The sequence below is a fragment of the Pungitius pungitius genome, chromosome 10 (genome assembly GCF_949316345.1).
Source record: "Pungitius pungitius chromosome 10, fPunPun2.1, whole genome shotgun sequence".
NCBI classification, from domain to species: domain Eukaryota; kingdom Metazoa; phylum Chordata; class Actinopteri; order Perciformes; family Gasterosteidae; genus Pungitius; species Pungitius pungitius.
Window position 1 is genome coordinate 899,904 of NC_084909.1, and position 26,444 is coordinate 926,347.

At 47.5% G+C, this 26,444-nt stretch overlaps 2 protein-coding genes across 3 annotated transcripts; both read left to right on the forward strand.

Moving 5' to 3' along the window:
• Positions 1-451: 451 nt before the first annotated feature.
• Positions 452-13,568, forward strand: myo1b (myosin IB). Of its 2 annotated transcripts, XM_062564939.1 has the most exons (22): positions 452-665; positions 1,002-1,120; positions 1,368-1,454; positions 1,576-1,641; positions 3,527-3,631; positions 5,414-5,476; positions 5,571-5,771; positions 5,855-6,081; positions 6,189-6,389; positions 7,040-7,133; positions 7,862-8,011; positions 8,119-8,187; positions 8,273-8,359; positions 8,778-8,864; positions 9,435-9,521; positions 11,100-11,174; positions 11,255-11,389; positions 11,600-11,706; positions 11,785-11,917; positions 12,053-12,205; positions 12,315-12,439; positions 12,525-13,568. In XM_062564939.1, the coding sequence occupies exons 1-22, from the start codon at positions 467-469 to the stop codon at positions 12,655-12,657; spliced, it is 2,703 nt and encodes a 900-aa protein (XP_062420923.1). In that variant the 5' UTR covers positions 452-466; the 3' UTR covers positions 12,658-13,568. The 2 variants fall into 2 exon arrangements, with proteins under 2 accessions (XP_062420923.1, XP_062420924.1); XM_062564940.1 differs by lacking the exon at positions 9,435-9,521.
• Positions 13,569-23,414: 9,846 nt separating this feature from the next.
• Positions 23,415-26,433, forward strand: LOC119229297 (motor neuron and pancreas homeobox protein 1-like). Its single transcript, XM_037489560.2, has 3 exons — positions 23,415-23,990; positions 24,683-24,843; positions 25,076-26,433. The coding sequence occupies exons 1-3, from the start codon at positions 23,540-23,542 to the stop codon at positions 25,409-25,411; spliced, it is 948 nt and encodes a 315-aa protein (XP_037345457.2). The 5' UTR covers positions 23,415-23,539; the 3' UTR covers positions 25,412-26,433.
• The last annotated feature ends 11 nt before the right edge of the window (positions 26,434-26,444 follow it).

Here is a 26,444-nt window from a genome sequence, read left to right on the forward strand (position 1 = left end):
TTATTTAACTAAAAAAAGAACAAAAAGCAGAGTGCTTTTTCACCGCTGCCCACATCCCGCAAAAGACATGAAGCACTTGATCTCTTTTGTTAGCTTTGTTTGAGAAGTTGTTTCATATTTGGCACTTGTGTGACGGTCTGGGATTCGGTTCAAGACATTACTTTTGGAATGGAGTAATTTGCCGTTTTTAATGGAAAGATAAGTTTTATGAGTTGTGCTTGTCTCCTCTTTTCTTGACACCCATGAATAATGCAAATGAAATGGACCCATGGCCTTGAGTCCCTAGAAATAGAGACTTCTCTTGAGTTAGGTATTTAAAAAAAAAAAAAAAACATTGGCAAGTGCAGCTATGCTCTGATCTTTCCTCAAATGGCGATTCCGGCTTGCAGGCAGCATTTAACAATGTGTGAGCTTTACAGAACCGGTGGGTTTCCACATGCAACGTCGTCCCTCTGCGCTGAAGGCCATGTGCACCTCAATACGAAACTATCAGAGGGTTTTCCTCCTTTTCCTCCAGAACGCCATGCAGATCGTGGGCTTCATGGAGGACGAGGTGAAGTCGGTGCTGGAGCTGGTGGCCGCCGTGCTGAAGCTCGGCAACATCGAGTTCAAGCCGGAGTCGCGCTGCAACGGCACCGACGAGAGTCGCGTTAAAGACAAGAACGGTAGGATCTCTGGTCCTGTTGTAACTGATTTCACGCTTCATTTCAATGATTTGGCAGCGCGATGCTTCTACCACTAGGCTTTCAGGGTGTGTAGAATTAAATAAGTTCAATAGTTGGCTTGATCGTTTTATTTGGATTTTATTTATTTTTATTTATACATGACAGCGGCAGGATGGCGTTCTGACTGCTTCTTTATTTTAGACATTCCAGTTTTTAAGTTCTACTTCCTGGTGTTTGACCAGCTGTATGTATAGCTCTGACACAAAATATAAAGGAGGAACAGTGGTCCGTTTATTCAGTCTCATTTCTGGTATGTTTCTTTTTTTTCTTTCACAGATTTGAAGGAGATGTGCGAGCTGCTCGGAATCGAGCAGTCTGTGCTGGAAAGAGCGTTCAGCTACCGCACGGTAGAGGCCAAGCAAGAGAAAGTGTCCACTACGCTGAATGTGGCTCAGGTAAGTGAAACACTACCAACCTGCACTGCACCATGTGTGTTGAAATCTCACACACACACACACACACAGATATGGCATTAAAGGACGAAGGGACACTTCTTCCCCCCGAGTGGCCAACTGTCATCCGTGTCAAAAGCAACACGACAGCTTCTCCATTATAGATTAGTCTTATTCTGCCTGGGAACTGAAATGTAGGTCACATGTGAGATTTTTATGAATTCATGCGTCTTTGTTTGTCTCTCTTCAGGCCTACTACGCCCGAGATGCCCTCGCCAAAAATCTCTACAGTCGCCTGTTTAGCTGGCTGGTTACCAGGATCAATGAAAGCATTAAAGTAAGTAAAACCTTGTTGTTCGTTGTTCTTTATCTCTACTGATTGTTTTTAATCTGTCACAATATTTCACGGCCGCTATCATAGTGTGTTTCTTATATCGAGGATATTGTTTCCCCTGCAGGCACAAACGAAAGCTCGCCACAAGGTCATGGGGGTGCTCGACATCTATGGCTTTGAGATTTTTGAGGTGAGACAAAAGGCAGATCAGACCCCCTCCAAGCCACCTAAACGTTTTATTACATCTAACAGGAACTTTGCCCCGGGCTGTTTGCGTGCCCGTGAGGAGCTTATCAATAAGAGACTTGAGGGCTGTTAAAGCCACACCGGCGTCATATTAGTGCAGCTTTATTGCTCCCGCAGGTGAAGTCCTTTATTTTCGACCAGGTGGTTTTTCGACACTAAAATCAGCCTTTGGCAGCAGGAAATGAAAAGCAATTTTAAGGAACAGGTCAAAACGCATCACATAGACCGTGACACATTAATAGGATTGAAAGGTTCCATGCGGTTACTCACACAGGGACGCATGTGCATGCAGACGCCAGGCTAAAGGATAACTGTTGTTGCCCATTTGCTTGATGCATTCAGTGCCCCCCCCCCCCACACACCCCTCATTTGTTCATGTCTTTCATATCCCCTGCCTGTTCACCCCACTCACTCTCAAGTCATCCCCCCCCCCCCCCTCTCACTGTTGTGTTGCATCTGCGGCCCCCAGGATTGCGTAAGTAACACCTGCACCAGCCGGTTTGCTGTGCCTGTGTGCATGCTGTGATCTAAACCACTTAATTCAGCTCCTCCATTAGAGACCCCCCCCCCCCCCGGTGTGCAGCACAGCCACGTGACTGAAACGACGCAAAGTGAAGCCTTGCCCCCCCACCCAGGAACTGTGGAGCTTATAGAGAGGCTCCCATGCAATTTGGAAGCTGTAGTTGCTGCTACTGTGGCATTGAACCGAGAAGGCTTGTCACTTCCATTTTATATCAATGATGATGATAAATAAATGATCTGCCCCCACACTCCCCCTACAGCCCGGCTTCTGCCAAAATATTTGTCACGTTTCAGTCTGGTGTCTGCTGCCACTTGGGTATAGACGTGCTGTCGAGCGTGGGTGTGTTTTCCGTGTGTGTTTGTTAAAGGTGAAGACGACCTTTTGTGTTTCTCAGTAGAAGGAAATGAAGTGTTAACATTTCCTGATCATCTTGAGACCGCTTTGTTTCCTGGTCCCTGAGAAACCCCGGTGCGTTTCCCCCCCCCCCCGAGCTCTGAAACTAAACATCTAACCACCGCTGTTGCGTCCTTAGCAAATGAATGTCAACCTAACCCAGCGCATAATAGGGCTGTCTGCCAACACGCATGACTTTCCACTCAATGGTCATAATTGACGTCTATAATAATTGAGGAGGACTGGTCAATGTTTAATGAAGTTACAGGAAGTTGATCTAAAAGGGTTTATCTTAAGGTGCAGCAGCTCGATCTGCTGTTAACAGTTGTTCGCTGTCGAGAATGATGACGTGTGCTTTTAAGTGATGGATGTTAAAGGGTCCAAGTAGAGGGAGGGAGCTGCAAGCTGTAGTTGATTCGAGTTTATTCTGATGATGAAATGAGATGTACAGCTTTTCTGCAACTCATTCTGTCCTCACAGCTCCTCACAGACGGGTTTTGATTGCATTCAGTGTGGATGTCATTTTAAGACCAACTTATACTAAAGCTTTGATTCTTTGGTCATGCAAATTGTGTCTAAAACACCCTCTAAGTTCTCCTTATCAGTATGTGTCTGTGCCGCCATCCCCCTTGATGAAACCCTGCAGGGGAAGTGATGGAAACGGCAAAAGCTGGCAGAGATTTTAGCAAGCTTATGAATGTTTGCAGGCAGGGAAGAAGGAAGTCAAAGCTTTGAGATGTAGGGAAATTGAAGATGTAGAAACGGCAACAAGCGAGCTACGTGATTTTAATGGGTTGTTGCGGGATTAAAAAGGAGCTCTTTTCATTGACGCTGAACAACGAGTGAACAGAACCCGCCGGGACTCCTCACGTCGACAAAGGATGGGACTGATTGTTTTTTTCTTCTCCCACAGGACAACAGCTTCGAGCAGTTCATCATCAACTACTGCAACGAGAAGCTGCAGCAGATCTTCATCGAGCTGACGCTGCGTGAGGAGCAGGAGGAGTACGTCAGAGAGGTGCGTTGGTGGCGTGTGTGTGTGTGTGTGTGTGTGTTATCCTCCCAACATACATAATCCACAGTGGACACTCACCCTCTATTTGCTGTATTGACAGCTCATCTTCGTCCCGTTTGGGCCTGCTCTGTATTCCTGGCTCCGACCTAAAGGCATTTCTACTTCAGTAGTGTCCTTTACCCCGTCCCCGTCGTCCATCACACTCCATGATTTCATTCTCTCCCGTCTCCCCCCTCTTTGCAAGGGCGGAAGTGATCCCTCACTCCAGCGAGGGTAAACACTGGCCGATGTGGGCCTTTAAGCTCTGTTTGTTTTCAGAGCTCTGTCTGTGTCTGTGTCTGTGTGTGTGTGTGTGTGTGTGTGTGTGTGTGTGTGTGTGTGTGTGTGTGTGTGTGTGTGTGTGTGTGTGTGTGTGTGTGTGTGTGTGTGTGTGTGTGTGTGTGTGTGTGTGTGTGTGTGTGTGTGTGTGTGTGTGTGTGTGTGTGTGTGTGTGTGTGTGTGTGTGTGTGTGTGTGTGTGTGTGTGTGTGCGGGAGGGCCGCAGTGGTGACCCCCACACCCCTTCCCTACTAACACCACCACCAAGGATAGTCCCCCTCCTGGCCGATGTCCAGCGCATTGCATGAGAAAATACCACAGGGCCGCAGAAAGGAAGGAGGCCCACCAATCAGGAGCTTTAAGTGGGTTTCACCGCGCCCCGAATGGGGGGGGGGACGGAGCCGAGGAGAAGGCCTGGTGGACGTAACAATCCTGCGAGGACCAATATGGCTGTGAAGATTGATGAACCAACACTCGTAGACTCATTTGATGTTTTTAGAGAACTGCCCTGAAGTTAATTATCAAAGAAGGCTTAAATGAGGAATGATAAATGTAATTTTAAAGGGGGTTTGTCCACTCTGAGGTTCCGGGACATTTATTCTCATTAGTTCCAAATGCCCCATAACTGCTTGAGATATTAATGCGTCTAGACTGAGTGTAACCTCCGTTTATATCAATGTAAAACATATGGTTTAAAACAGTTTTTAAAGAGTCCTGCGGTCATTCAGCCAAATAGATTACAGTCAAATTCCGATTGCTGCTCAATATAATAATAATAATAATAAATCGAACTTATATAGCGCTTTTTTGGACACTCAAAGACGCTTTACATGGGGGAAAAAAACAAAAAAGGGGGTTTACGAAAAAGCTAGTTTGAACAGGTGGGTTTTGAGCACTGATTTGAAGGAAGGTAGTGAGTCAGAGTTTCTAATGGGCTGTGGGAGTGAGTTCCAAAGGGTGGGGGCGGCGATGGCAAAGGCTCGGTCCCCCAGGGTTCGGCGGTTAGTGCGAATGATAGGGGTGAGGCGGTTGGTGCCTCAACCATCCTTCCTTTTGGAATATGTTCACAGTAAAAGTATAATTTGCCGACTGTTGTAAATGTTCTCTTTATTCTTTGCATCTGTTGCGAGCTCGTCTTTCCAGGAGAAATAATCCCTCCATGTTTGCGCGTCCTGGGGTTACTTCCATTGCGACAGAGGGCACGAGAAGTCGTGATCTGTATGAATAAATAAATAATTGACTGTCAAAGCTCGAGGAGGAGACCCTATTTTGGCTCGATGGTTTTCATCCAGAGAAGCTGTCCCACATGGACACAAAACAACACTTCAAGCTCTTTTTCCAGATGTTGCACCGTCGGGTCTTTACGATGAGCTCGCTGTGACCAGCTTTTGAAATGCTGAGAATCTCCAGGAGCTCAAGATAGAAAAGCGCCTTGTCCTGCTGACCTTTGTTGTTGTTGTTGTTGCAGGGCATTGAGTGGACCAACATCGAATACTTCAACAACGCTGTTATCTGCGACCTCATCGAGAACGTAAGTCACCCCCCCCCCCCGGGCCATCGAGGCCAGCGGCGACACACAATGTGACCCGTGAGTGTTAAACGCGGCCCGCCTTGTCGCTTCGCAGCACCAAAACGGCATCTTGGCCATGCTGGACGAGGAGTGCCTGAGGCCGGGGACGGTCACCGACGAGACCTTCCTGGACAAGCTGAACACCATCTGCGCCGGGCACCAGCACTTTGAGAGTCGCCACAGCAAGAATTCCAAGTTCCTCACGGACCACAGCCTGCCGCACAACTGCTTCCGCATCCAGCACTACGCCGGCAAGGTACATTGTGGGGTCATGATGCAGAGCGATGCGGTGTCACAAGGGGACTCCGGAAAACTGACCTGCTGTGTTCTCGCGCCCAGGTGCTGTACCGGGCCGAGGGCTTCGTGGACAAGAACAACGACCTGCTGTACCGGGACATGTCCCAGGCCATGTACAAGGCCAAACACGGCCTCATGAAACAGCTGTTCCCCGAGGGCAACCCGGCCAAAGTCAACCTGAAGAGGCCCCCGACGGCTGGATTCCAGTTCAAGGCGTCAGTGGGGACGCTGATGAGGAACCTGCTAACCAAGAACCCGAACTACATCCGGTAAAGTCTCGTCATTATCAACCTGCCTGTAAAGAAGGCCGTTTTAAGATCAATAATCCGTGTAACCTCGGGTTGAACAACCTCTCTCTCTCTCTCCCCCCCCACAGGTGCATAAAGCCCAACGACAAGAAGGCCTCCCACATCTTCACCGACACTCTGGTGTGCCACCAGGTGCGCTACCTCGGCCTGATGGAGAACGTCCGCGTGAGGCGGGCGGGCTACGCCTTCCGCCAGGCCTACGAGCCGTGCCTGGAGCGCTACAAGATGCTCTGCAAGCGGACCTGGCCCCACTGGAGAGGCCCCGCCAGGTAACGCTCGGGGGGGGGGCTCTTGGCAGGGGGGCTGTGACCACCCGCTAATGGAGCCGTCAGCCGTGTGAATGCGAAACAGGTTATTGCTGGAAAATGAGTCGGAATAGTGAGGTGGGTGTGGGGTGGGGGGGGGGGTTTACACGAACACACCGTATATTTAAGTAGTAGAATAAACTTTTTTATGTGTTGGATATTTATTACACACAGTTGCCACAGGCACAGTTGCAGGTATGCAGCGCTGCTTGAGGTCTCTTCAGGAACTGGAAACCCCCCCCCCCGTGCACCACAACATGTTGAGACATTTGGGCCTGTTATCTGTCTCCTCTGTTCAGAATCAGCCAGAATTTCTTGTTTTGCGTCGTCAGTGCGGGTCGACGCTGTGATTCTGATCTGCTGTGCCGCACGTCGCTGCCTCGTTCTCCCCCCATCCCTCGGTGCTTTTAGTACATGTTTTTCTGGAATTGTTTCCTTCTCCTTTAATCATTCTCCCGCCATGTTTGTCGAACTCTCAACTCCCCCCAGTGCTGCTTTTTTTTCTTCTTCCAGCTACTTCTACACAGTTGTTGTTGTTGTTGGGCTGTTCTGGAAGTGTCAAGTATGCCTTTCTATGACCAATCGGACCCTTCTGGCTCCCCCCCCCCCCACAGGGAAGGCGTGGAGGTACTGATGGCCGACCTGCAGGTCCCAGCCGACGACTTCTCCTACGGCCGCTCCAAGATCTTCATCAGGAACCCAAGAACGGTAGGACACGTTGTGTGTTCAGTAGCCTGAGTGTCTAACGGCTGACTTCCAGCTGCCCGGTTTTCTCACAGTAAGATGTTTGTGAAGCAGAGGGATCTGCAGCAATTAGCATGAAAACCACCAGAAACCCCCCCCCAAAACACATGGTTTCACTTAGTCCTCCCATCCAACATGGGAAATGAGGCTGCAGGCTCCTCGGCGGCTCACATTTGAATGGACCAACAAAGCTTTTGAAGAGATTCTTTTTCTTTTTTTCTACAATTGACTTTCTATCTGATCCCTTTATCTGCAGCTGTGAAATCGCTTCATGTCGTTCTTTTGGCTGTAAATCCATCAGCCACATCTCCTTTTTGAATTACCATCGAGGGGGGGGGGGGGGGTTTATGCGCGTATTCTAAAACACGGAGCAGCACGCGGCGTTCATAGTGACGCTCACAGGGGGTGCGTTATTGATTCTACCTTATTTAACGTCCCCTTACATTGACAGCCAGATAGAGGCAACGCAGTGACGTGAAGAACGGTATCTCTGCGTTCCTCGAGTAGATAAGTCAATCTCCTTTGTCCTGCACTTGAAACCACCTTATCTGTCCTTTTAGAACTATGACCTCATTCCAGAGGTCACAGGGACACCGCACTTGCCTAAACAACCTCTGATGTTGACTCCACACTGAACCTTGTGCTTGTATAAATAAAAGTGCATGCATGTACTTTGCGCCCCCTCCCCACAGCTCTTCTCCTTGGAGGAGCGGAGGAGGCAATGCCTGCAAGACCTGGCCAGCCTCATTCAGAAGATCTACCGCGGCTGGAAGTGCCGCTCCCACTTCCTGCTGCTGAAGAAGAGCCAGATAGTGGTGTCAGCGTGGTACCGCCGATACGCGGTGAGGGGGGGGGGGGGGGGGTGGTCAAAGGGCAAACGTCGAAATCATGCACGGGGCCAAATCTGCCCCCACGGTTTAAGGTCCTAACTTTTTCCTCCTTGTCACAGCAACAAAAGAAATACCAGAAGATCAAGAGCGCCACCACTGTGGTGCAGTCCTACACCAGAGGATGGCAGGTACCGCCCTGTCGAGAACAAAATGCAACGATAGTGTGCAAAGAAAGCAAAGGAAATGGTTTTTTTGTTTGTTTCCCCCCCCCAGGCACGCAAACTCCTGAGAGAGCTGAAATATCAGAAGCGATGTGAAGAGGCGGTGACCACCATCGCAGCCTTCTGGCACGGCACCCAGGTACTGGATTTAGTCGAATCAAGCGCGGCGCGGCCCGCTTTTGATGAGGGCTTTTCTTTTTTTTCTTTTTCTTTTTTTTATATATTCATGAAGGTGGTAAAAAAAAGAGCGCTGCTCTTGAAGTTGCTACAGTGTTGCCTTGATTTTAGTGTTTTCATCCTGTGCAGCGTTCCTGCCTAATTGCCGCAGTATTAGAGAAAGAAAAAAAAGCGTTTCCTTAACAAAGCTTTCCTGGATGTTATTGCTGCTGTTTCCCTTTTTGGCCCGGCTTACTTTGCTGATCACACGACTGCCACTTCTTTCCCTCTGCTCCCCCCCCCCCCCCCCCACACACCTCCCACTCCTCTTTCGCTTTCCTTTCTTCTTCTTTTTTCACCTCCTCAACCTGTCGTACCTAACGCCCACCACGTCCCACCAGGCTCGGCTGGAGCTGAGGCGTCTAAAACAAGCCGTGCAGAATAAACGTGCTGTGACAGTTATTTGGGCATTCTGGCAGGGAACCAAGGTATTTCCTCCCAGCTCTAGTGTGTCTCTGTCCCCCCGGCTGTCTCGTCCTCCCCGTTCCCGGCGTCCCGTCCCGTCCCGTCCCGTCCCGTCCTGCTCCCACTGTGAAATCAGCCCAGCGCAATTGTAAATATTGTTAATTATTATTGTGTATTCAGCGTCACTGTGCAGACTTTGTACTCTGCATGTATAACATCTTATCAGAATCAACGCAACCGTTGTCCTTTGACATATCCGTGGGTTTATTATAATAAGAATTTATGGTCTTTAAAACTGCTGATGACTTCATACTGAGCCATTGTAAATATTGTTAATTATTCCAGGTCGTAAGCAAACTTTGTTCTTGGCAAACACAGCTGCCCCTTATTGGTCGGCAGCTTCTTTAACCCGATACTCTCCCACTGACGTCCCCCCCCCCCGCTGTCCCATCTCTTGACATCCTTCCATTAATGTCTCCTAAAAATGCCCCCCCCCCCCCCTCCAACACCTACTCGGTACCTCCTGTGGGACCAATAAGTTTTGATTGTCACTAAAGTGAACTCCCCTCCTCCCCCCCGCCGCCCTTCCTCAGGCCCGGAGAGCGCTTCGTCAGCTGAAGGAGGAGGCGAGGAGTAAACATGCCGTGTCGGTCATTTGGGCCGGCTGGCAGGGCACCAAGGTATTTGGGAAGCCTGCTGACTTTGTTTTGCCGTGACTTGCCGCCTCCATCGAAGCCATCCTCATCTCCTCCTGCCCCCCCTCCCTCCCCTCCCCCCCACTCACCTAACCCAGACATAACGCGCTCATCGCTCTGCTCAACCCATTCCAGACATTTCATGTAGGTCATGAGTGAAGTAATAAGTACCATTTTACCAAGTAATCGAGTCATTTAGCTCACGGTTAGATGGAAACCGATGTATTTCAGCTTCTTCCTCCCAGGTCCAGGCCTCACCAGCGCACGCCACCTGCTCGCTGCATGACTTCCTCCCTCCTCGTGTAGTTAATGCACGTTTACTCTTTGCACAACGATGCTGTTTGTCTTGTTTCTTTTAGAGGGGGCTGTTTTAATCCTTTTGAGGTGACCTCCATTGCCTCACATGTGACTTTGTTTGTCCTGTTGCTGCTGTCACAGTTCCTCACAACGTCTGTTTCTGTTACAGAAGTTCCGCTGATAAATGTGTGTCATATTTGTTTTGTTCACTTTGTTTTTGGGCGGTAGACGTCTCGCCGTGGTCACACACACGGCTGGTGTGCAGTGTGTGTGTGTGTGTGTGTGTGTTTGCTGAAATCAAGCAAGACCGTGTCTCCTCCGCCTTCTTCTTCTTCATCTCGTCTCGCTTCATTTGTTCCTCGCTCTGTGTGTCTCTTTCCCCCCCCCTCCCCCCCCGAACAGGCTCGCCGGGAGCTGAGGCGACTGAAGGAAGAGGCCCGGCGTAAGAATGCGGTCGCTCTGATTTGGGCCTACTGGCAGGGACTCAAGGTACCTAGAGTCGGCCATCTACTAGTCGCCCCTGACCCCCCCCCCCCTTCGTCCTCCTCATCCATCTTCAAGCAGCCAGTCTCCTCCCGGCGCTGTGGTCACATCTTCTGCTCCCTGCTTCCAAACTGGGGGGAAACATTTGGTGCAATGATCATTCGACAGAAAGGGCACAGAGCCATTTGTTATTAGTCAAAATGTATCCAGTGACGTCAGTGATGGACAGCTGCTACTTTCTTCTACTTTGATCTCCCAATGTTCAAACCGACCGAGCCGGACTGACTTGGGACGTTCCGTCTTTCAGATCTGTTCTTTTCTAAATGTCTCCCCCTGTCTGCTTCCGCTGCCTCTGTGACTAACCCCCCCCCTTAACCCAATAGTGTTTGTTTCTTTGTCTTTAGGTGTAGCATCCGCACGTGTCCTCGTCTGTGTGGCGTTTATCCGTTGCGTGCGTCTCTGGTTTTCACCGCGATGGCTGTTGATTCCTCGCCGTGTTAATCCTTTCGTTCTGTTGATTTGACCACGATGTCCCCGTCCCTCACTTTGTGCAATTGAGGTCGGCACGGCGGTCATTGACTTTTCAGTGATTTAAAATTTCAGTAATCCTAATTTTCATTCATCCCAGCAGCACGGAGCTGACGTTCCTTGTTTGTGACTAACCAAACGTCCGTTTGTGTGTCCTGGCACCATCTCGTCAGCGTGGTCCTCTCCTGTCCTGCTTCGCCTCAAACTTGCAAGGTGACAGGAGGTGATTGACGGTCTGTTCATTCTTCTCCTAAGGTTCGCAGAGACTACAGAAAATTCTTCAGGGCAAATGCGGGCAAGAAGATCTACGACTTCACCATTCAGAGAATTGTAAGTGGGCCTCGACCGTTTGTCTCCTCAAACAAAGGCGTAGACTGTTGTTGACGTGGCACGCGTGTTCCTATTTCCAGATGCAAAAGTACTTCCTGGGGCTGAAGAGCTCGTCGCCCCCCATGTCACCCGTAGACAAGAGCTGGCCTGCCAGGCCCTACCGCTTTCTGGACGGAGTCCACGCCGAGCTGCGCAAGATCTTCCACCACTGGAGGGTTTGTCCCCCCTTGAGCACGTTTTGATTATTGTTCTGTAAAATACAATCCATTGCACCCCTGGTAGACGGCAGCAGGCAGTTTGATGAAGTGAGCAGCAGCAGTCGACCGAAACAAATGGGAAAATTAGATCTACAGAAAAAATGACAAACTCCAAAAAAACGGGGACCAATGGAGCGTTTTAGTGTGAAACGGTGTTTGTGTTTTCAGTGCAAGAAGTACAGGAGCCAATTCACAGAGGAGAAGAAGGCCGTTTACGAGGAGAAGCTGGAGGCCAGCGAGATCTTCAAAGACAAAAAGGCTCTCTACCCGAGCAGGTACCTGAAATGCAGCGGCGGAGTTTGGATTTGTGAATCTCAGACCTTCTCGCGGTAACAGGAACGCGTCCGTTTCAGCGTGAGCCAGCCCTTCAGAGGGGACTACCTGGAGATCACCAAGAACCCCAAATACCAGAAGCTCAACAGCAGCGTGGACGCCAAGGTCCTGCTGGCCGACGTGGTCAACAAGATCAACCGGGCCAACGGCAAGGTGAGAAAGGTCCCATCGCTGCTCCACGGACCGTTATTTTTGTTTCAGCCCCGACGGAGGCCTCTGTTCTTTTTTTTTTTTTTTTTTTTCTCGTGCAATGTCTTTTCTTCCAATGACGCGCTCTCTCGTTCGCAGGGCACGGCTCGGATCTTCCTGCTGACTAAAAAGGGCGTGGTGCTGGCCGACCAGAAGACCGGGCAGGTGAAGGCCAGCGTCCCCCTGCCGGACCTCGCCAGCGTGTCCGTCAGCACGCAGAGCGACGGCTTCTTCGCTCTGAAGCTCAAAGAGGTGAGGCGGACCTGGTTCCGTATCGGTCTTCCCCCATCTGGTCCCACTGCCCCCCCCCCCCTATAGAAACCCATTTGGCGTTTGTGTGATTTAACCCTTTGCTCCTCAGGGCTCGGCCTCTGCCATCAAGGGGGACTTCTTGCTCAGCAGCGAGCGTCTGATCGAGATCATCACCAAGCTCCACCTCACCGGGGGGGGGGACAGCGAGCGGCTCAACATCGACATCTCGGACGAGTAAGGGCGCCCGGGTGGGGGGGTTAAATGTGGTGGCCCCTCCACGCGGGACGGGGGTCTAATGTTTTTTTTTTCTGTGCCGCAGGTTTCTGGTGCAGTTCAATCACGACAAAGTGTGCGTGAAGTTCGTCCAGGGGGGGGCCAAGAACGGCAACGGGGCCTCCTGCAAGCGCAAGAACAACCGGCTGCTGGAGGTGTCGGTGCCCACGACCGCGTAGTGCAGCCCCCCCCCCCCCCCCCCGAGCCACCGGATGAATGCAGTCATTTGGCTTGTGGTGGCGGTTTTTTTCTCCCCCCCCCCCCTCCCCCCCTCATTCAGTTCATTTCTTATCAGATTTACTCTTGGCACCATTACAGATGTAACCATGTGCCACTTTCCGCCACAGAGGTTTGGTGAATGATGTCGCTGGTGCTTTGTAAAACGGGGGTGAAGGGTTAAAAATGGATTGGGGGGAGGGGGGGGGGAATATATTTCACAAGAAGGTTCCGTATAGCAGTGGCAATTTTAATGATTGTTCCGTCTGTATGTTGAGTTCTTCTTTAGAGCAAATGTCATAAGAGCTTTGTGACGAGCTTCAGCCTCAACTGGCCTTGACTCATGCATTTTTTAAGCGGCTTTAAGCTGACGTCTTAGAACTTAAGATGAACTGGGAACTTTAGGGCTCGGCCTGTCGGATTTAGATTCTCTGAAGAACTTTATTACTGCACTTGTTTTCACCCCGGTGTAACCAAAAGAGGAGCTGAAAATGATTTGATTGTATGTTTTATTTTCTATATATATATATATATATATATTTTCTCTGAAACAGAACCATGGGCAGTCGAGAAGAGAAATGTAATTTGCTAGATCATCGTAAAACCACTTGTGTATCCTCCTGTATGTGCCATTGAACAGGTCCTAGGACTCACCGGCGTTCCAATCGCAAACGTAGAAAACCAGGCAGGCGACGGCCCCCCGTGTCCAAAAAAATGTTTCTTCCCTTTTTGACGGCACCAAACCACGTGATCAGCTTCGATTTGCTCCACGCGCACATTCTGTAAACCTCTTCCAGCCAAACGTCATTAAAGACACTGACAAACACGCGTTCTAGTGGAAGGAAAAGATGTCTTCAGCAGAGCCAAAGTGTTTTCTGGTACAAAGCGCCCCCCCCCCCCCCCCCCCCCCCCCCCAACCTATTGATCTGATCTTTTGTGTGCAATAAAATAAATGCTTTGTCTCGCGAACCTCTCGCAGTCGCCGTTAGCTGTACATAGGCCCTGTGTGGACCAGGGGTCTCTCTGCTCTCCTCCTTTTTAATTGCTGTGTTTGTAAGAGCGTTTTTTAGCCACTGCAGCTTGAGTCGTTGTAGTGGCCCCCACGCTTTTTTTGTTTTTATGGGTAAGGACCAAATATTAAGCGCTCGTGACCATCGACTCCTGCTGTATCTGAAGAACGTGATGCACACATTTAGTACTCGCCAAATTGGGTGGTCACAGAAGCGACTAGTGCTGTATTTTCAGGTATGTGGACGATGATGATCTTTATTTGGATGTGCCGGCGGTGGGTTTTGTGACGTTGATTGTCAGCGGCGCGTTTCTCTGGTGTCTGACGGGGTGACGCAGCCAGACTTGGTCTCGTCATGATTTGCAATCAGTCCAGGATGTATCCGGTTTGTAGGGGGGGCGGGGGGCGGGGGGGGGGTTTGGTGTATTTTTAACGTCACACGCGACACACACGGATTGAGCAATCAGCCGTGCTCCCTCACACAGGAACAGTTAAAGGTGAATGCCAGTTTTGATGTGTATTCTTTGTTGGCACTGCACAGTTTGAATGTTTCGTTAAGGTGAACCCCCCCCCCCCCCCCCCCCTCCATTACCCCCCCGCCCCACCTTCTGTTTTGTATTTGGACGATGGCTAGCACTGCGAAATGATGTCTGCATTCTTGTGTGCCTAATGTTAGCCTGTGCCAATAGACACGACATGCAAATGTTCCTGTAGAACTCGGTGTAACATTTACAAGTAATCTTTTTTTTTTTTTAATTTTAAATTAAATAAAATCTGTAATAAATAAATAAATAAATAAATGTTCTGGGATTCCGTTGTATTTTCTTGGTGTTGGAGTTTGAGGCTTTTGAGTCTGTTAGAAATCTTAAACTCACATTATTTTTCAGGGCCTCTGGTTGCTGTTCACCAGCAGTATCCACAGGGGCTTTACTGGGACATGTTTAGTGGGGGGTTACAAGCATGCAGGCCAGGCCTGGTCGCCAAGCAGCTGGCCAGATGTTTTCCATCACATCTGGAGAGCGCTGCCTTTAGGGTTAAATTCCGCGGCTTGGGGAGAGCTGCCTGCAACAGGTCTCCAGGGCACGCTCCTCAGATTGAACAGAGTGGTAAAAATAGCACAGCGTTTTGGGCTGCTCGGTACCCGGTTCCCACCACTCTGCAGGCTGGGAAAGGAAGGAGGAGCCCCGGCCTCCCAGCGGACACCCGACCCCCGGCGGGAGTTGGAATCGTACAGAGGGGCCTTTTGCATATTTTGCAAAACCTGTAGCGTTCAAACCGTGATGGAAATTTGCTGATGTAATCAGAATAACGGCGCAGAAGGTCCTCGTCGACTCCTGAAGATTCACAGAAAAGTGAAGTTAAAGTGTCACGTGGCTGTTTTTGCAATCTCAATACCAATTCAGCACAAACATCAAATATGCTTCAACTTCGATTTGACGGACGACAACTGATCATATCATTGTTTTTTTTGTGATGGGTCATAATGACATTGACACATTGCGCCTGTTGGGGACATTTGGCCTCGCTGCTTTTGAGCTGTAGGAGAGTCTTCAGTGACATCCCATGGATTCAACATGTCATTACAGTCATGAGGACAAAGGCCGATGAGCTCTCCTCCGTGATGCCTTTTTTTGTGAAAAACGTTATGTGTGATCCTTTATTCAACAATCATATTTATTCAACTTTGTTTATTATATTGTCATTTCTGAACCATAAAAGTGAATTTCTGTTTCAACTGCCTCAAATTCACTCGTGTATACAGTATATTCAAATAATATTCAAAGTATACTGATGGTTAATTTTAAGTCCGTCTACAATGCTTATTCTTATTCTATTTGGTACAAATGATGCTCGTATGTCACTGTAAACGTGTTAAGCAGCATTTAGGACCATAAGCATGGAAATGTGAGCTCATCTTTTTGCAATTATAATACCAAACCCTTGTAAAAACATTGTTTTCCACTCTACGATTTGTAGAATAACTGCCTCATGCTTCATGGAGCTTATCAGCTGCGGTTGACTGTGGTGCAAGACAAACATTGTGTTCTGCAGTTGTGCACGCCACTTTAGGAAAGGGTGCCGCTTCCTGATCGGGTTACAATTACCCCTCTTTACTTTCAGTTATTGCCTGGAGGAAGAAAAAAAAAAAAGCCTCCCTATTGTGGGGAAAGTGCTCACCTACAGCTGGCCCGAATGATTGAGGTCTCTTCTAACCTGCAGCATGCAGCGGTGGTCTTTGTGGAATGTCTGATTGGGCCCATTACTATTTGATATTCTGGATGCCAGCTTGGCCATTTTGTAGAGTGGCCTCAGTTTTAAGCACCGACACACGTTACCAAACCTCCTCCAAGAATATTTATAAAGAGAGCAGCCACAAAGGGACCGGGGGGGGGGGAGGAACCTGCTCAAACCTTTTGGGTAAAATTCCCAAATCATCCCTTCAGAACGTGTATAGTGAAATTGATCTTGTGATGTTTCCGCCATTGAAGGTTGCAGCAAACACATGTTTAGCGTTCTCTGCTCCTGAATGAGGGGAGCGCCGGTGGGGTTGGTTGCGTTCGTGTGTAGTTACAGCCCAGACACTAGAGGCCAGTCCTACTCCGGGTTTGAGGCCAAACGGTCCTTTCAGGAACCGTTGACAAGAAGCAAAAAAGAAAACTGAGGGCCGGTGTTCCTCCTTCACGAGGAAACGCACAGCTAGAATTATTCGAGGGGACTGAACCGCAGGGCCACCAAGGAGACCCGGGTACACCAAATAACATTAAACCAGACGAGAAGCTGCCGTTTTAATGCACCTGGTTAATTGCCGTGGGTTTTTCCCCGGTCCTAAATGTACTGCCGTCAAGAGTGAATACGATCAAAGTTCAGTGTGAACTAATGAATCTCCAAAATCAACGTCTCCTCTCCCGCCTTTCTCCTTCACCCAACCTTTATACCTCTGCCGTAAATGTAATGTTGCATACTATTAGAGAGGAAATCTGCACGAGTCACCTCCTTTCTGCATAAAATATTGGACCCTGATGCATTGCAGCAGCGTGATTCAAACCGTGGTGATTTAATAAGCATATTGTGCGCTTATTGGGGGACATCCGAAGCTTCCGATTTGCTTCTGCTCAATTGGTCTGTCGGCACCAACAGCAGCTCCACAATCGTGTTCACAAAATATCCAAGTCCCGTTCTCACTGACTCGCGCTGTGAAAGGTCAGCTACCCGTATTGACCCCATTGAGCTGTCGCACCGCGGCTGGTTTCACTATCGAGTGGGGGGAGTTTAGGATGCAGACGTCGACACGTTGGCCACCGGGCCGCTCATTTACTTTGACGTGACTCTATTGTGCCATTTTTAAATTAAACTACCCATAAAACCCCGGACCACACTGTCTTGGGGGGGGGGGGATAACAAGGTGAATGAGGTCATCTTATTTTCTTCTTCTTCTCGCCTCTGATTTTGCCTTCAACGCCTTGGTCCTTTCATCAAATGGTTGATGCACATATCATTGGCGTCTTCGATTGCACTCCGTTTATTAGCTGACGGATGGTTGGACGGAGAAGAGGAACACAGAAATGAAACAGAAGCAGACGAAGGAGTATCGTACGATGGCCCCCGTCTCTCTCTCTCGAGGGAGAGATTAATGAGTGTTACTGGGTGGTGGAGAGTTTGTGTCCCCACTCACCCTCGTGTCACCAGCACACTCAATGGCTTCATCAATTTGTAGCCATTAGCACGTCAATAGGGCATAATAGAGGGAGGTAGGTGGGGGGGGGGGTAGGAATTGAGAGGGAAAAAGGGGGCTTCTGCTGCACCATCTGGGGGTAGGAAAACACGGCTGGAGCAGAAAGTGATGACTTTAGTGAGCTATTATAATATTTACGTCCCCCAAAATGTGAAAATATCTGAGTTGAAGGATTCAAGTTATGACCTCATAGATACCATCCACTCATTCCTAATGCCTTCAACAATCACAACATTCTCAAAGTTCATGTTTTATAACTAGTTCACACGGCGGTATGTGAAAAAATGACAAAAGTTGAACAAAATAGTTTGGTAAGAAGCAGAAGTTAATAAACCGTTTTGTGTTTAATTGTGTTAAACTAAGTGTGAACTAGTCCAATAATAAATCACCACTATCTTTATGCCCAGTCATCATTGTACCAACACAAGTGACGGGGTGTGTGTTTGCGTGTGTCTGCATGTACGTGTGAACAAAAGCAGCTGCAGAACTGATATGGACGAGCAAATAGCTGCACACACAACATCAGCTGCTCATTTACAGACATTAGGAAGGAGCACAGGCGTGTGCGTGGGAGTGTGTGTACCTGCACACCGTCCCCCCCATGCGTGAACTTTAGCAAACTGTCATTTCAACACGTTTCTCACTCCGAACTTCTCTCAGGGGCCGAAGAGCTCGTTTGTTTCGTGGCTGGGAGACGTGTGAAACAGTTTTTTTTTTAATTAGTCCAGAGCTGCTCCCACTGAGAACGAGGATTCTTCATTTAGCAGCTCATGTGGCTTGAAATGACGCCCAACAACTGCTTTTTAATTGCATTTCACTGTAAGCAATTAAACCGGCTAATAGACGAGCAACATCTGGGGTCGGGGCGCTGAAAAGGAGCGAAGGCACAGCGGAGGCTACGCCATGCGGACAGACGGGGGGGGGGGGGGGGGGGCAAGCTAGGAGGAGAGAAGGTGTAAAGTCAAGGGGCGAAGAGGGGGAGGGAGGGGGGGTAAATTAGGGAAATGAAATCTCATCTTCAGCGTGGGACGACATAGATCAAGAAGTGACAGCCCCGCCTCTCAGCCTGTCAGCCCCCCCCCCTCCTCAGTCTGAAGCAAAGCTAATCCCCCCCGTTAGCCCCTGGATAGCCTCTCTGACACGGCCTCCCCCCTGAGTGAGAACCCCGTCCCTCAGACACATGCTGCACGCAGTAGATTTATATTTCTGGGCGTGTTTCCTGTCGCTTAAACAACATCCAGCTTCAGTTTCTTGGAACTGACTGAATCGCTTCATTCTTCATCCTTTTGTTTCTACTATTTCTTATTTTTGCAAACAACAGATATTTCCCCCTGTTGTTGAAAACCGACAAAAGCACTGTATGGACCAAATACCTTTTAATACACAACCTATGAAGCAAATATGTGTCATTGTAGAGGACACATGTCCCCAATGTTGCTTATTGCCTCTTTTATCCAAATTGCTTTAAAGCCATAAATCACGTGGTCATTTCGCTCTCTGATGTGCAGCCTGCAGTGACAACAAGGATTGTTAGACACTCATACTGTGAGCTACACGCTTCTTATCAATCGCTAGAATAAGAATAAACGGCCATTATTCATGCCAGGTACTCAAGCAACGAGAGGAAGGGGAAGGGGGGGGGGGTGGAGGTGATGTGGCTGCGTCAGGTGAGGTTGGCGACGAGGAATGATGTGTTTCCCCTTCGTCATCTAACCCTGACCCTCAAACACATGCACGCGAGCGGATCTGATTAAATCCCACAAACATGGATTGGTGGGAGGGTCCATTGACCACGCAGCTAATTGGACTGTCTCCTCTACGGCAGGTGGGAGCGCCATGGGGAGAATGATGAGGACCCATTAGATGAGTAGATTAGTACGTGTCTTTATGGTCCCGTCCTCCGGTTCCCCATTGGTGGAAATAGGGTCCGTCGATGCTCCACTTGGGTCCATGAGTCTTGCTTCCAGCAGTTGCATGTTTGTGTTTGTGAATGTCCTCACAGCTGTTGGGCGGATTGACTGTAATATTGTGGATGACATCATGTCAGCATCGATGGCATGCGTTGCAGAAGGCAACGTCCACAGCTGAGTGCTCTCCAGGGCTACACGGGTCTCGCTTGATTGTATCGCTGTGATAATAATGAATCATTTTTAATGTGTAGCTATTTGCTTACATTTATTTTTGGTATTTGTAGATTCCAGCCCTATTATTTGGAACATCTGCTGTGGGGATTTGAGACGAACACTCACCATTTCCCTCGACTGGATGTGGCAGATGCTGATACTTCTAGAAAAGGTGTACATTTACGTTATGTACAGAAGAAAAAAGGTTTGGGCCCTTCTACGGAAAAAGAGCCGCCGCGTAGAAGAAAAAAAGCAGCATTTATTTGTGTTGAAGGAAGAGCGTATTTGGGTAATGGGTATTTTGGGAGCCTGACCCTGCCGAGCCGTCTGGGTGTCCCACAGAGCAACAGATGTTTAACTGCTCCCTGCAGCCAGCGCCCCGTCACGGCCCCCGTCTTTGTGTGTTAACCAGCTCTACGTGTGTCCGTCTCCTCCTCTCATTCACGGGCCTCTGTTCAGCACTAATTGGATATGTGGCCCCCCCCCCCCCCCCCCATAACCCTCTCCGCTTCCACCCCGAAGCCCGATCCCATTGCACTGTCATCTCACTGTTTACCGTGCTAAGTAATAATCACCGATCTGGGGGTCTCCTCCCCTCCCTCCTCCTCCTCCTCCTCCTCCTCCGCTCCTCCCTCTCGTCCCCCTCATTATGGCGCGGCCTCGGTCGGTGACGGCTGCCATTAATCAACTCATTTTGAACGACGATGAACCTTGCAACCCTGAACACCCACCACTGCTCAACTAGGAAATGTTCTATCCCCCCCCCCCCCCCCCCCTCCCCCCGCGGTCCATTAGGCCAATCGGAGCAGAACTGGAGCATGACAATAGATAGAACAATAGCAACTCCGATATGTGACTAGAAACCACAAAGGCACACATTGTAATACTCAATAAGTTCTCCTGGGATACTTATTCATCTTTTACTCTACTAACACAGTGGCCCAATTAATCTGTGTCACTTGGATCTGTCATTGAGGGTCACTGGAGTCACTATGATGGGTAAATATCAAGTTCGGAATTACTTCGGGGGAGAATTCATCTCTCAAAAAAAGGAGTTGATTGCATTGACGCTAACGTTCCAACACTGTGAAGGTTCCTTTGGCCACTGACATTAAAAACAAACTCTAATGATCACATCTATGATTCCAAACCGGTTGGATTTGGCCGTGCAGGGAAGGCGTAACCCTTTCTGCTGCCGGAGGCGCCCACTGGTTTAACCTCTCTTTCATTTGTGTATGAATAGAAGCAACATGAATGGTTCTTTTACAGCTACGGGCCGACAGGAGCTTTGAGTAGCGGCTCTGTGTCTCCCAGACTTGCTCTGGTCTGTTTTGAATCTGTGGTTTGCATTGTTGCTCTTGTCTGTGTGTGTGTGTGTGTGTGTGTGTGTGTGTGTGTGTGTGTGTGTGTGTGTGTGTGTGTGTGTAAACGTGCCTGTGCATGCAAATATGTTTGTGTGTTCTTTCATCTTCAGGAACCATTTATACATGGACGACCTACGCCGATTTGGTGAATAGATAAAGATTAGTTTACTTCATTCAGTATTATTGATCACAGCTGCAAGATTTACTTGCCTTCCAGGAGTTCTGATAGTTTGGAGAATATGATTAGCAAACCAAAATACAATCAATGCAGAAAAAGGCAATAGGCCGATTGCTAAATGGAGATAGAGAGGAACAGAAAGCTGAACTTCTGCCAGACCAAGAAGAACAACTTCTGTCCGAGTTTAAGCCATCTCTAAATCACTGATTCAAATATGTTGCATTTAAAATCAATGTAATATAATGAAAATGAAAAGGTTTATATAAACATGGGTAATATGGACGGCCAGAGAGAGAGCAGTTAAAACAGCTCTGATTTTTTTTTAACCTTTTGTGCAAAAAATAATAATAATAATTTAATTCTAATCAAACACGACGTAGGTTCATCTCATCCATTTGCTTGCTATGATTTTATTAATAGATCAACGAATAGGCTATAAAGACTCTTGTTAGGAGTTATTAACAAGGCAATGTAATGACCATAAATCACAATCTATTATCACACATTTTACCTCTGAGTGGTGTGAAATTTAAAACAATGTCCTTGAGATCTGCTGAACCGTATCTATGATTAGACATATGTGCTAAGATATCAACACATTATTGTGCCAACTTTAATAAATGGTCAGACATACTGTCCCTTATCTACACTAACGTAGAAGATATTTTATAGGCATGGTTTACAACCCCCGTCCAGGAACTTCACACATTAACGTGACCTCACTCTGAAGGGCGTAGAAAACAAAGGACTAAAATCCATAAACAATGAAGCAACTGTTCTGACAAAAAAAAAAATGCTGTTTAGAATATGACGAAATCAAATGACTTCCTCTTTTTAAACAATAAAAAGAAAAGAGATTCAAAACAACTAGTATGAGTAACGTGGGTTCACTGGAAGTTATGGACTCGACAGACAGAGCAGAACGTCTTGGTTATTTATTCCCACACATTCAAACAATTGATTATGTCAACAGCAGCATGATGACCAGACTAATCAATTTCTTTCTTGTAGCTTTGCTGTGGTCTCTCCGGGTCTACCTGTGGTACCTGTGGTACCTGTGGTCCGTGTGGGTCTATCAGACTCTTAGTAATGATTGATGGCGGAACACGTTAACTATTAACCTATTTCTCCTGAGAGAGATGTCCTTAAACACCAAAGCCTTTTCATGTGTGTCTTATGAGTCAAATAAGGAAAGAAGCTCCCCCCCCCCCCCCCCCCCCCCCTGCGAGTTCATTAAGTCTTATCTTCACCCGCTGTTCTTACCAACAAAAATAAAAAACCCTGTATTTGCCACTTGGAGAAAGATAATACCGCTTAAAAGTCATTTCTGGAAACTGTCATATGTTAATACTCAATAGCCAATGGTTTGCCCTGGTTATAAGATTATAAACGCATGTCTTTAGGTTTAAATGCTGTGTAACTAAGCAGGTGTCAGGTTTTTTTTCTTTGAAGTGATAGCGGCGGGTTTTCCCAGGCCTCTGACGGTCTCTTATCAGTCCGATATAAACCAGCAAGAAATCCACGCATGTCCAACTGAGGCCGAGAGATTCTTCCTTATCAAGGAGGGTCTACCTCTAGGTTGACAATAAGAGGATCTTTTGCCAAAAAGAAATAAGGTAATGGCTATAAGTATGCACTATCTCCCTCACACAGCGTAAGGTGCAGTCAGTGGCAGACAGCTGTTACAGGACTTTGTGTCACAGGCCCATAATTTGTGTTTGGCTCTTGTCTGTGGAAAGAGAAAATGAGTTTACTCTCTCTTGTCACTTTACTGCCCCGTTATCTGCTACATGGTGTGGTGATGACCGATAATCATGACATCAGCCGCTGATAAGAGCTTGTTGGCTTTCTGTCAGCCTTACCAGGCAATAAAATGTAATGAAGACCGAGTTGTAAAAATGATGAATTTCGCCATTCGACACCACAATGGTAATCAAACGCAATAAAAGTTTTCAAGTGCGTGTGTGAAGTAAACACCTCAATCACACAGCGGGATAGGTAGGATATTTTGGGATCAAACTGCTAAACAGATAACAGACAGACTAAAAGATAACCAGTTATTCGCATGTATCCTTCTATGACATCCTTGGGGACGCGTAAGAAGGAAAGAAACACACATAAATAGGATTAAAGGATGGCATATGTGCAGAACGCAACACCAAGGAGTGCACCAAATGGCTGCCTTTAACCTTTTATAGGAAATAGCACACTCTGCCCTTTTGGGTCTGTGGCCAATCACGGCGCAGCAGACTTTACAGCGCTGTCGGGTGGAAGTCGTTGGAGTGAGCCAAGTGGTTTAGTTGCGCACACGCTGGAGCGCAGTGGGTCAGAAGAAGGCGTCTCTTCAAGTAAAAGTAGGGGGGGGGAAACAGCACCGTTTCTGACACTCACTTAGAAACACTTCTCTTTCCAGTTGATGAAGCGAGAAAGTTCACGAAATGACGACCACCGTGGAGAAATCTAAAAACTTTTGCATTGACGCGCTACTGGCGCACGACGTGGAGCAGAGGAGCGACAGTGACGGCGCGTCCCCGGGGTTGTATTACAGCTGCAGCCCGGTGTCAACCCACGGCTCAGAGACGCCCTCCCCTCATCAGAACCAAAGCGACTCCTCTCAAGCCCCGCCGGGGGTTCTATCCAAACCGCAGCTCTTCTGCTGGTCGCAGTCGGGCTTCAGTGCCTTGCACCAAGGTGGCCTCCTCGGAATGCCCCCGGGCTCCATGTATCCTCTGGCGGCCCTGGGAGGCCACCACCAGGCTTACGTCTACCCCGGTTTCATGCAGCTGGTCCAACCGTACCCGCCGCGGCTGAAAGGCGCCGTGACGACGCACCCGCTGGAGCCTTGGATCAGAGCCGGGATGATGATGCCCAGACTGGGGGAGTGTGGAGGTGAGCGAATCTCCCTGTTTCCTCAACTTCATCTTAGACTCTACGTCATGAAACTTAATGTGTGTCCAGAGGTTAAACTGTAAAAATCTGTAAATAATCATGTAATATTATGAAGTACTTATGTTTAATCAAGTAACATTTACAACACATATTAAATATTTCAAGTCGTGTTAAAATTAATTAAGTGTTATATTCTTAAATCCTTTTCATAGCCATATCAATATTTTTTTAAATGCTAACTACTACAGGTAACACTCATCTTTGACGTTGTTTATTTTATTTTTGGAATGGGATGGTTGACAGCTAATTTATTAATGGTTTTAGAACCCCCGTATGTTTGGAAAGGACCGTGGCATTTAGATGCTGTCTCTTAAAAACAGTTAGCCAGGTATAAAGGTAACACGTGAAATAGACCTACTTCATCAATGGGTAACATTTACAGTGTTTTCATTAAGGTAATGGTCTCCTGTGATGGTTTATGACCCCTCCAAAGCAATATCCTCCCACCACCATCTCACATCATGCCAATAAATGCTAACAGACATAATAAAAAAAAAAACATATACAAGCAGAAAGACAGACGGGCTGATGGCTCTTATGGAAAAACAAAACCAGAAGTTGAGATTTTTTAAAATAATATTATAATAATAGTCTTCATAACAATCGTCTGTCTCTGCCTCTCTCTGTTTCAGTACCAGCGCAGGAAGCTCTGTTTGGGAAGTGTCGCAGACCCAGGACAGCTTTCACCAGTCAGCAGCTACTGGAATTAGAAAACCAATTCAAGCTCAACAAGTACCTGTCCCGTCCCAAACGCTTCGAGGTGGCCACTTCACTCATGCTGAGTGAGACTCAGGTGAGAAACCCGCAGCCTGTATTCATCAGATGGTTAGACCCCCTTTGTAGTGTGTGAGCGCTTCATCCACATCCTTCCAAGTCACTGTCAAGTCGATGTTGTTACCTTCCTCATCTTAGCGACATTCTTCACACGATTCCTTCAGAGAAGACCAACCCCACACAACCAAAATGAGTTTTCCCGGTTTAACTGTGATGACCCCCCCCTCCCCCCCTCCCTGTTGTATTACCAGGTCAAGATCTGGTTCCAGAACAGACGTATGAAGTGGAAGAGAAGTCGCAAAGTCAAGGACCAAGCAATGCCACTGAGTGACAAAGAAAGAGCCGCAGCGGATATTGGCAGGGCCAAGCCTCAAAGCGATTCACACAGCTCCGGCCTGGAGGACGAAGAGGAACTAGAAGGGGATGAGGAGGATGAAAGGGAGGAGATTGACGTACTAAGGGCAGGCTCTTTAGGCTCCATAGGCTACATGGGGCATGCTGGAGGAGGAACGGGGAACTACAGCTCTTACTCTGAGGAGGAACTGGAGGAGGGAGGCTCACAAACAAGAAGTGGGGGTTTTGCATAGTTTTAAAGCTCAGCATGCTTTTATTGTATATTACTCTTGAGAAGACACTACATAATGCATTCAGGTGCAAAAATAAGGTCGCATTAAGAGGAACATTTATTTTTCACAGCCCATCATGGTGCCATATCTGTACCTGGAGCACAGATAACATCAACCCGTAATAATGCCATGTGAATTCAATGGCCTAATGATCATCCATCTGAGTCATGACATTAGACATTACATCAGCCAATGAGACTGAATTACTATGGGTATTTTGTGCAGGATTTACTTTACTTTTACATGATTTAAACAGTTTGAACATTCTGAACATTTGTGTTTCTTTCCTGTCATTTGCAATTAATAATTAATCTAAAAATGTACGTGTACCTAAACTGTGTAAATGAGGGTGATGATAGCACTTTCATAGTAGTGGATGAAGAGACATCAAACATTAATTTGAGACTTGTGTTGTGAAGACGTTGTGTGATGTCAGTGTTACAGTGGTTTCAGGTCTGTTACAAACGCTGGACAAATATTTATTATATATATATATAATAAAATGTTTCTATTACTATAACAAGATAAATAATAGATCTTTGTTCACCGAAGTCACATTTTGTGGCCTTAGGTTTGGCTCTATCACAATGAAATGTTGTATAATATTGAAACATTTTTTTGTATTATCATTTGGAAAATATGTGTCATATTTAGTTAAAGCCACACACTCACAAACACACACACTCAAAGACATGGCTGCATGTACTGTATGTTTTTTTAAATTTCTCATATGAAGTGTGTTATGTTGTCATTATATAATTTAACATGATAGAATTTAATATATTTTACTGTGCAAGCAACACTTGTGTTATTGTGGCAATGAATATTTTGAAAAATAAAGCTGCATTCATGTCCAGTCAGTCAAGAAAGTGTCAAGAAAGTGAATGAAAATCAATGGGATTATTATTTTGTCATTTCTAGTATATATAGTTGTATCACACCTTTTTGATAACTCGTCAAACCATCGCGTGTCCTAAATGTTAACACACCCTAA